Source organism: Lupinus angustifolius, chromosome LG15 (assembly GCF_001865875.1).
Source record: "Lupinus angustifolius cultivar Tanjil chromosome LG15, LupAngTanjil_v1.0, whole genome shotgun sequence".
Lineage (NCBI taxonomy): Eukaryota > Viridiplantae > Streptophyta > Magnoliopsida > Fabales > Fabaceae > Lupinus > Lupinus angustifolius.
In genome coordinates this window covers 543,473-555,514 of record NC_032023.1, presented here as the reverse complement: position 1 = coordinate 555,514, position 12,042 = coordinate 543,473, and the positions used below count along the sequence as shown (strand labels likewise).

At 28.3% G+C, this 12,042-nt stretch overlaps 2 protein-coding genes across 2 annotated transcripts in view; one reads left to right on the top strand and one right to left on the bottom strand.

Moving 5' to 3' along the window:
• Positions 1-487, bottom strand: part of LOC109328197 (transcription factor TGA4-like) — a 6,071-nt gene extending 5,584 nt beyond the window's left edge. Inside the window, exon 1 of the mRNA XM_019561541.1 lies at positions 342-487. The gene's annotated coding sequence lies outside the window, so the exon portion shown is untranslated. The remainder of the gene's footprint in view (positions 1-341) is intronic.
• The window catches only part of LOC109328511, an 8,819-nt gene continuing 6,742 nt past the window's right edge, over positions 9,966-12,042 (top strand). Inside the window, exons 1-3 of the mRNA XM_019562009.1 lie at positions 9,966-10,250; positions 10,808-10,893; positions 11,911-12,027. Coding sequence (XP_019417554.1) covers positions 10,115-10,250; positions 10,808-10,893; positions 11,911-12,027 — 339 coding nt within the window. The 5' untranslated portion in view covers positions 9,966-10,114. The remainder of the gene's footprint in view (positions 10,251-10,807; positions 10,894-11,910; positions 12,028-12,042) is intronic.

Here is a 12,042-nt window from a genome sequence, read left to right as displayed (position 1 = left end):
GATGAGGACGAGAATGAGGATGAGGATAGGATGAGGAGTAGAATGAGGATGAGGATTAGGATAGGATGAGGAGGAGAATGTGGATGAGAATCAGGATAGGATTAGGAGGAGGATAAGAATGAGGAAGAGGATGAGGACAAGGATAGGATGAGGACGAGAATGAGGATGAGGATAAGGATAGGCATAATATCTGGTTGGCAATCATGTACTGCAGAATTTGATCTATACCCACTTTCCTTCATAGTTATCCAAAATCATTTTATTAAAAAATTAAAAGGGTAACAATAATAATAACAATATAAGTAACTAAAAAAGTAGAAGATTTAGAAAAAGAAAGTTACTTTGAGAAATGAGAACGTTTCCTTATTTGTTATTTCATGTTGACCAAGCACCACAGAAAAACAGAACTCAATAAACTTGTGTAATTGCGTTGGGTAGACGAAGGCTTCATTCAAAGAGAACCTTACAAGCTTCCTTCATATATTTTAATATTATTATTATTATGACTATATGATAATACTATAGGTTATAATATAATATAATAATATAATATAATAAATGGCATAGTAGTATGTGCTTGGTTATTGGAGAAGGAGTGGTATTTGTAATGTTGTGAGTGTTGTGGAACAGAGAGTCAAATATATTTCACTATAAGACATTGTCATGTTCCCACTAACGCTAATGTGCGCACCAGGTAGACTTACAAACTCTCATTCCATTACGAATAATCGGCTAATATAATGATAGTGTATAAATCTGTATAGATATTATATTATCAAAGTAAACGCTTCCAATAGTATTAGAATAAGTTATTAGGTGGAATAATTATTGTTTAGATGTAATGAAATATCTTTACCTAAATAAAAAGGGAGAAATGTATATAGTAGATAAATTTTATTCATTGTCATTATATCATTTATTATTTATATTTAATTATTATTGGTTTTTCAAAAAAAGTAATTCAAATAAATAATAAATAATCGAATGATTGAGTAGTTCCCCTTAGATATTCTTTAGGATAAGGAAATCAAAATATGAATATTTTGAATGAAGATTACTTTTATTAGGCTAAGCTAATGATTCGATACACCCTACTCCACTTTAAAGCATTTGTGCCTAACAAAACAAACCATCTAATAACTAAAAGGTATCACCTATTAATAAACAACATTTTTTGTGTTTACATAATAAATAAACTACACTTTACATGTATACAATTTAATAGTTATGTTCTTCCCATTAAAAAATATTAAATGCAATATAATAGTTCTGCATTTTTACTGTAAAAAACATATATAATTATTATATTATTCATCATTTTTTTATATTATTTTTTAAAAGTTGATGATTAATGATACATTAATAGCGTATAAAACTTTTACATTATATATATATATATATATTACTATACTATCCATACATGCAACTTTTACACACAAAAAAGGGGGAAAGGAATGCAAACGTGTGAAGATTGTATAAGACCCCACCTCCATTCACATATGAGATACCTTATAATATTATTTTGTTACAAAACTTATCTATCTTTCTTTCTTTACATAATCTAATGTTGTAAAAACAAAACTCTTAAAGAAATCTAATCATATTATAATTGTATGATATGATATGATATTTAAAAATTATATTCCACACAATGCTATGCTATGTAGCCCTCACAAACTTCCTAGTGGAGACAAAAAGGGTTTAAAACTCACCCATTATTATATATTGTTATATATATGACATCATTTCTCATATTTGTCCTTTGCTTGATTTTTTAATTAGAAATCACTAAAAACAACAAGCCTCTCATGTGATATATAAATTGGCCTTTCATATCATGTTGGGACCAAAATGATGATTATCACACATTTTAGTTCCCTTCCTAAGGGATGAATTTTTATCATTTTGTGCATCCTTCCATTTTATTCACCCAAAAGAAATTAGGTGATGATTTTCAAAGGATTATTAAAAATAAGAGCGTAATATTTATATATTGTTAGCGTAATGATTTATACACAGTTGGTATATCATTCACTGTTCATTTGTATTTATATTATTTTTCAAGAGTCAATAATGATAAAACATAAATGTTGGATGATGCAATGACACTGTATAAAACTCGAGTAAGATTCATCTTCATTAATGAAGAGACAAGTGTCATACAATAGCATATAAAAGAGAACATATATTGATACTTTTATCATTTTATTTATCATGAAATTACATTTTTGTCACTGAAACATAAGGAAAAACAATTACTTATCTCTCCGTTAATAAAAAGAATCATTATTCATAAAATTCATGCATTGTCGGTAGATACATTTTTTTCTAAAAATAATGGAAGTGAGAGTGATAATAATGATAGAATTATGGTTGCTTACATGAATTTGCTTGACCAACTATAGGAGTTAAGAAAGGATATGTGAGGCATAGTTCCATTTTCTTTAGCACCCTTTTATTAATTGTTTAAATTAGCTTTAATGTGTTAATAATGTTAAATATATTTGTCATTATCCAAAATTTAATTTAGTCTACTCTAAGATGTGAATCCTACTTCGGTGATTGATGTTTGCGTCTCGAAATAGGTTAGTATTTTCCTATTTATTAGTTGGAGAATATTTGTTGCACACCAAAAAAATAATATGTATACTTAAATGAATAGAAATAAAATGATTGTTTTTTCTATATTTTTTTAGTTGAATGATTGATTGAATTTCTAATCAAATGATTATAATATATATCATATTACTAATCACTTCATGGTAAAAGAGTTTTAAATTTTGAATTACAAAAATTACAAGTATGATATTCTAAGAACATTGAATTTCAGTTGCCTAATTCTTGAATCGAAAATTTTCATTAAGTACATCATGTCCATAAAATTTCATAGATTTAAAAACACTTGATTTGATATAAGTATCATTATTTTATGTATAAAATATTAGTATTCTCACAAGCAATACACAATTAAAAGTATCTATTACCTTTTAATTAAAAAACTAATCTCTTTCCGAATGTTGGTAAGAATAAAGTGAAATCATAGTTATTACCTTAGTTAGTTGTAATTAAACAAAGCTGAAATCTGATAATTTATCCATAAATATGTAATCATAGATTGAAAACATTAGAGATTGGAAGTTAATTATTAAATAATAAAACTAGCTCATACATAATTCATCATATTATGGATATAATAAGTCCTATATATTATGGATATAACGATAATACAATATTTCCTAATAAGAAAAGTGTAAGCAAACAATTGTACCTTAAGAAAAAGGAAAAGTTTCCACAAAGAAATGAGAATGACATGTAGCAAGATTTGGTGAATAGAGAAGTTGAGAAAATTACCCTTCTTCAAAATATTGTTTCAAAAGTGTATAGTAAAAGTTGTTAAGTAAATTAAATATCAACTATAAAGTTTCATATCTAAGAATATTTAATTTATTTAAAATTTGACATGCATTAATGAAAATATTCCTAAAGTCATTAAAATTATTTTTTAATTTTTTAAATACATTAAATTTACTACTAAAGTGATTGGATCCTTTCCCTCCCTTTTCTTATGAGTTTAATACAATCTTGTTTATTTAATGCAATTAAGTTTACCTTTTCCCTATAACTTTAATTTTCTTTCCTTCTCTTTTTGGATCATCATCATCTTTTTCTTTCCTAACTTTGGAATCTAAGTCTAGCTTTGAAACCTTTTTTTGCTCTTTACCCATATATGTAGAACCTTGAGCAACACAATTAGGTTTAACTTTCCTAAGTTGACAAATCTATCCATTCCATACTTTTTGCTTTGCCCATCTTATCTTCTATTGTTCTCTTTGTTGCTTAGATTTTGGGTGAATATATAGGTCTAGATCTATTTTATAACTTCAGCCTCACTAATTATTAATTTGTTAAAGATTTTTTTTAGGAATAATCTAATTTATTATAGAATATAAAAGCTTGGCTTCAAATGAAGACATAATTTGTTAGGGAATAATCTAGACCACAATATTGAAACATTGTCTTTATGAGTGAACAGGACCCGACCCTATTATGATCGGGCCTGAATATGGTCGGGTCTAGGGTTGGGGTCGGATTTAAAAATTAGACCCAATCAATATCTAGGGTCGAGTAGGGAACAACCATGATTTTTTTCCCACATGTATCCTCACATTGGAGGCAATTCTGTCCGAGCCGGGAACATTCATAAGTATGTGGAGTAAACTCTCCCAGCTGGTATTTTTTCCATCCACAAGACTTGAACCTGATACCTTGCTTAAGGGGAATCAAACATGTATCACTTGAACCGACACCCGTTGATGAACAACCATGACTTGTTTCATGGTTACTCACTCATCATGTTTATATGTGTCTCTATTCAATTATTTACAAAGTAATGATATCTTTTTGGTCGAAAGTATCATTTTTTCTCTAATTTTTTCATCATATATACATGATTAAAAATATATATACTTATATCATTTCAAATTATATATATATATATAAATAAATAATATTGACAAAACCTTATCTAAAAGTGATGTGCGTTATCTAAGGTCGAATCTGAGTTTAAAAAATGACTTGATCAACATTTATGGTCAAATAAGAAACAAGTCTTACCTAATACATGCTCACCTGTAATTGTTTCCCACCAAAATCAAACATGCACACCAACATACTAACAAAATTTCAAATGAATCTTATATGACATTTGAGATGCATATGTCATATTAGTGCTCTGAATAAAGTTGATATTTACTTTTATCTTCCAAAAACTTATTTGATAGACATAAACTTTAAAGGACTAAATTGATTAGTCAGAAAAGAATGCGAACGTTATTTTTTCTAATTATAAAAAAGTGGCATGTGATATTTTAAGTGTTACATATCAACTTAATGTGAGTAGAAAAGACACTCGACATTTTATAAATGTTGGGAAAAAATTTTGCAAATATATATTTCGCAAATTTTAACTCCACAAATATGAATTTTGTCAATTCCTATATTTTTTCCTTAACACTTTTACATAACTTTATTCCTAACTAATATTATATAATAAAGTGAATGCATGAATATTTTGAAAATATGAACATATTTTAAATTTTAAAAATAAGAGGAATATATAGATGGAAAATATAAGAGGATTAAAAATGATTGTGGAGAATATAAATTATATAATGAACCATAAGACATAGCCGATTGCTGAAACACTAGTTCATAATTGTTCTCTTACTCCTTTGTGCCACTTGTGTATCAAGAAATATAAATGGCAGAAAAATATTTAATAATTGCAATTTTAACTTAAATAATTTTTCAATAAATCATAAGTTATAATACATGAAGTGAGTACAAAAAATGGATAACAGATGCCAACGGCCGTTGGTTCAAGTGGTATATGTTTAATTCTCCTTAAGTAAGGTCTCAGGTTCGAGTCTTATGAATAGAAAAATATCTTGATACGGAAACAAAAAAAATGGACAAGAGATATACTCCAAGCATGAAAGGTACCTGTTAGAGACAGCTTCAGCTCGTGTGATTGATTGCAACGTAGGATGGCGTCACCCACTGCCCAAGTTTAATTAATTAAATTAAATTAACAAAGATTAATAAATTGTAAAAGAAAAAAATATGAATACGTAAGCAATAGATAGACAAGATAAGATTGGTGCTGATATTATGGATTGGATTATGTGCTTAAGAAAGGTGGAAAATTAATAAAAAATTAAAAAGAAGGGATAAGTTTAAATAATAGTTTAATATCTATACACTTGCTCATTTATAAGTGTATTGTTTATCGTATTTATGTTATTTTTATTTAAGAATCAATAATAGTTAATGTTATGAAATTCGAGTCGAACATTAAAACAGAAAATGTTTTATATTAGGTTTAAATAGTTAAACAGTACAATCAGATCTTTATATATAATTAATAATTATCTAGAAATATATAATTTTATATAAAATCCAAAATTGTATATAATTAATAATTATGTATAATTATACTGAAATAATACTTTTTTGGACTGAAATAATATAAAATATTAATACTATTCGATTTTTTAAATTTTAAGCAAACATCATCTTCAGTTTACTTTTTGGGTTATGACAGTTTAATTAAGTTTAACAGAGTTGGATTGAAATTTCTCCAATTCAAAGTGATTTAACAATCCATTTAATTAAAACTATAAATCAAAGTACTTTTTAAATCCGGTCAACAATCAAACAACCAATCCCATCCTTCCTCAAAACATTATGAAGTAGTAATAGTTAAATAACACTTATCAACTTATACATATTAAATAAGTATATATCCTTCAATAATAGTAATAGTGTATATACAAAAAAGTCTTGGTGTGAATGATGGAAGTGAATGCATTATGAAATGGTTGGTCGATCCATTAGTGATTTTCCTTTTCATATTCCTGTTTATATTGGTTTGAATAATAATTAATACATAAAATGATACGTCACGCAAACACTCACTTGCTTTATCTATTCATCATTTTATTCTCAATTGCGATCCAAAATGGGTTGTCACTAATTGGGGCCTCATCACATTCACACATATACAAGAATTTAGATTCTCAATTGCAAATCAACCTGTCTATACCAACGGGCGTTGGTTCAAGTGGTACATACTTAATTCTTTTTAAGTAAGGTCTTGGGTTCGAGTCTTGTAGATTGAAAAAATGTTCGCTTGGAGAGTTAGCCTCACATACCTATGGATGTTCCCAGCTCGGACATGATTGCCTCCAGTGCGAAGATACATGTAGGAAACAAAAAAAATCAACTTGTGTATAGTTAATACTTAGTTTTTATTAACTTTTTATATATCAATTTAATCGATCTCAAATTACTATTCGAAGATTACGAATGTAAATCAAAATTGTTTATGATATAGACTAAAGTAATTCAAAAGTTAGTCATAAAAATAATAGGATTAACTAATTTGACTCACATTTAATATTTTTAGGATTATTTAGATTTTCTAATTTAACAGCGAATATTGGTATACTGAAAATTTTAATGGACCAAAATATATCTATACTAAAAGTGGAATAAATAATATACAACTTTAGTAGTTTGATAAATAGATATACAAATAAAGATAAATATATGTTGGCCTAATCAAACGTTTTGCATGATGGAAATAATGCAAGTCGAAATGAAGATGAAGAGGAAGGACCAAAATCATATACACAAGATGGAACATGGTGCTGCTTACAACCAATTTTGTTTTATTAATAATTATCATAAAGTGTAATATATATATATTGTTAGTATAATATATAGTATGATATTATTTATCATTCATAAATGATAATATGTAGAACTCATACACTATTAATGTATATATATATTTCATTATTCTTACTATTTTATTTCATCCAATAATTACTCTTCCTATATACTAAGTAAGATAAAAGTAAAGATTTTCATAGTTAGTCTCTTCTGCTTTGTTCTTCCATGTTTCTTTTTCTCTCTCTCTAATCCTAAACAAGCCCAACATAAAATTGTCCAAATAAAAAACTCTTGTTAGTCAGCCCATAAATACCAAAACAGTAATGAGTAGTCATGGTAGATTTGTTGTTTCAAAGTATGTCCCAAATACCAATGGGCGTTGGTTAAAATGATATATGTTTGATTTCCCTTAAGCAATGTCTTGAGTTCGAGTCTTGTGGATGGAAGAATGTTTGCTGGGAGAGTTAGTCTCACATACATGTGGATGTTTCAGGCTCGAACATGATTGCCTCTGGTGCGAGTGCGAAGATACCTGTGGGAAACGAGAAAAAAAAAGTTTGTCCCAAATCATATCCTAAACAAATAAAAATATGTCATACTAATTAAAAAATTAAGTATTTATTTTTTCCTACTTTTTCTTCATTATCATTAGTTTGAAACATGGTTTAAAGACATATTTTAGAACAACATATCATTATCACATGGATGACACAAGGAACATGATATATATATATATATATATGTTAAAAAGTAGTGCCATGGAATTAGACATAGAATTGTTATTCCAATTTTAAGTATACATCCAAATCCCAGAATTTAAATTATAAGGCTCCATTTCATTGGAATTCTGGTGGCCAAATGAATGAACATTTGGGTTTATGAATTTGCATGTAACACCTTTAGAATTGTAAGCATATTTGGTTAACTATATCAAGATTGGTTAGCAATAGACCAAAGAATTTTCTTGATTATAGCTTTGGAAGAGCAACAAAAGCATTAATTCAGTGTTTATGTAGAATATCATATGCCACATATCATATATAATGACTAATGATATATACAATACTTGAATGGATGAAGATGCTACATAGTTGGTTCTTATCCTTCATAGACTATGAGAATAATAGGAGTATTCGTCAATAAAATGATCACCCTAAAATGATTATCTTATGGTTATTGAGAACGAAATAAATCAGGTAGCTATATTTCTCTATCTTTTTTATCTCGGTTCTGTCATAAAGATTGAAAAAATTAGTCATTCATAATCATTGATGAATGATTACTTCATACAAATTCTTTAATCACAAGAAAATGACAAATATTATTTATAAATCAATCATTTTTGACATATATTACTTTTCCTAGGATTTAAGAAAATTTGTATGAGAATTTGTAAAATGATATATCATTTTCAATTCATATGCAAAACCTATCCTCACCTCAAATAAAACAAAGTTAAGAAGTGTCTCTTGTGACATGAAGATATTTGTTATTTTGTTGTTTGAATGACACAACTATTGAATAAAGAGTTATCAATGAAATGGTAAGAATCTTGAGAAAGAGTCTATATATAGTGTTTGATGGAAGCACAATACTAATCAGAAAAAATGACCTGAAACATTGTCCCTATCTCTGCTCATAAAGTTTGTCTCAATCGGCCATCAATAAAGGAAGAACATAGAAATGAAGGAAAAGAGATAGAAAAGTTTCTCTATTGACAAAGAACAATACAACACATAAAGGATGATCGTGTCGCCATGAATAGAGGTAACCTATAACCATTCTTACTATGTGAAAACTATGAATTCTTAAGATCCATTTACACGTGATTTCCATGATAAAACTTACACCATATCCAAATATAGCTCTAGTGAAACCATACATCAACTCGACCTCCAACCTCATTGGCCACCATGATAACCACAAAAATATAAATAAATTTGGCCATCATGACAACCTTACTCCTCATCTACCATAACCTAAATGTAGTAAGCCATAAACTATTTGAAAATTGAATATGTTCTTAATGGTGCATTATGAAATCTCTTATTAGTTTGAAATGATTTTGAAAAGCATGGAAAGTGAGAGTTTCATATCACTTTTTTAGACAAAAAATATGAACCCTTATAAAAAATGTGATGTAGTTATTGTATAAACATGCAAAATTTGATGTTTTAAATAGCATGTTGATATTCTATATATTGGTAGTATAAAAAATTTAATACCTAAAGTGTGTTATAATTAAATTGTATTGCTATTTTTATTAGATTTATTAAGGTGGCTCATGTTAAGATTCTAAAAAATTAGAAAGAGGAACCAAATATAAATGTGTCCTTAAAAGTATTCATTAAATAATAAAATAAAGTTTCATATATTGAAAGTTGTTGTGAATAATCAATTTGGTTTTCTAATATTACCTTACTTAAATTACATATTTTTATACAACTCTCTTAAAAGTCAAAACAATTATTTGCTGTTGTTGAAAATTATAACATATACTCCTATCCTCATAATTTTTTTAATATCTTTTATTAATTAAAAGTATTTATAGATCTCTTCAATTTTAGAGAAATTCACTAATTCATAATATTTGATTTCCATGAAATTGATAGTTAGAATTAAGAGTGAGTTTAAAATTTATCGGAGTAAGTGAATCTCACTCGTCGATAAATCTTCAAATATGCAAATATGTATAAATCTTTATATTAAAAACTAGTACTACATTGATTATTGGGTAAGGTTGGTGGAAGAGAGAATGAGTGAGTGAAGTTTGAATCATTCACATTCTTCTCTTCATCCTCTTCTAATAATTCTAATGATGATGATGAATTTAACTTGATTCAAATTCAACTTCTGATTTCATTTCATTTCTTCAACTATGAGTATTTCCATGGTGGATCAATCTGATTCTTCTCCTCTCGTTCCTCCCAAACCTATTCTTCATCCTTCCGATATCGACCTCGAAGCTGGTCCTACCGAACAGATTCAATGCCGGATTTGTCTCGAAACCGATGGTAATTCTATTTCTAATTCCAATTTCATCCCTGTTTAATTTTCATTTTCAGGTTAGGGAAAATTGTGTTTCGATTATCTGTTCTTAATTTTTAGGGATAAGTAATTCTGGTTTCGAATTTTTATGCTTTCTGTTTAATTCATTTCGTTTGGTAATTTATGAAGTTTTATCATGTTTGTGTTTCTTTGTGGAAGACAAAGATATGCTGATTTTGATTACTTACAATTAAATTCGAGTAGGTTGATATTAGTTTATTGGAAATTGACTTTATTGTCTATCATTTTATCAATTATGAGTATTGAGTACAGTTGAAACTTCAAAGTTCTGTTAATGGAGTGCCTCTTGGGACTATTGTTATTTCAGGTGTAGGATTTTGAAGCTGCACATAGAATGGGTCAATGTCATTGTAATAGGGTGGCTCTTGGGAGTATTGTGATTCTAGGTTTAGGATTTTGATGCTATAGATTTGAATGGGTGCAAATGTGTTTATACTTCATTAGTGAGCTCAATATTTGGATATTATTGTATAGATTATCAGTTACCTTCTCTTTTCCTCAGGTAGGGATTTCATAGCTCCTTGTATGTGCAAAGGTACATCTAAATATGTACACCGTGAATGTCTGGATCATTGGCGAGCTGTTAAGGTAATAATATTGTCTCTGTCTATGTTTTGAAGTTTGGACAGTGTCAGACTATAGCCACAGCAAGCAATTATCTTTATTCATTCGTCATATATAAGAAATTAATTTATAAATAACGATTGCTAGTAAGGATGGAAATTGAAACTGGAAATTCTATGTATATATAAAACTGATTGAAGGGCATTTTGGTTGTCAGTGAATTTTTCATTCTGGTAATCAATTAAACTTGGCTGTGTTATGTTCTCATTTGTTGAATCAGAAATATTTTGTAATTTGTGGCTATTAGCATGTTCAATTGGTAGGATTTCACTTAGTGCTACAGAGGATTGTTGTCGATTCTTCCCTTACAGCTATCTCTCTATTCTGGTTACACATTTCCCTTAACAATGATTAGAAGGTTTACATGTTTGCCTGTTTATTATAGCTGCTTTGTCTTTGCAATTTTAGTTTACTATTTATGGCTTTTAAGTTTTATCATATTTTCCTTGCTCTGCAGGATTACTTTTTAAATCTCTGCCATGTAAACATCTTTGGTTTGTTTGCTATCTTATTTCTACACTTGCTTTTCTTTAAAGATAATATAATATTCACTAAAGCTGTCTAATTATCCTTAAATCGAGTTTTTGTAACTATATCCATTGGTAAAATGAATTGTATACTATTTACCAAAAAATTAAAATGAACTGTAGACTATGGGATTATGTTTTTGGGAAAAATATCCTTTATTGTGCATGGGGTGCACTATGGAGAGTAAAGTACCCAGTGACTAATTAATGATGGAAAAACATATGTATATTCAGTTTCAGTATTATATACAATACAAGCATCTGGATAATAGCCTGAAGCTATATATAAGTGCACCCCCTTATAAGTGCACCCCCATGATAGAGTGGCAGATCCTCTTTTCTGTACTCTACTGCAAATAGTTCCAAGTGTAGAACAATGTACTTCACAGTTCAAACTACAGTGCTTGACCTAATTAGCATAATAACGTATGGATATTACTTGAAATTCCTGCAGGAAGGGTTTGCCTTTGCTCACTGCACTACCTGCAAGGCTCCTTATCATTTGCGTGTTCATGTAGCTGCTGATAGGAAATGGCGTACCATGAAATTTCGGTTTTTCGTCACCAGAGACATTTTGTTTATTTTC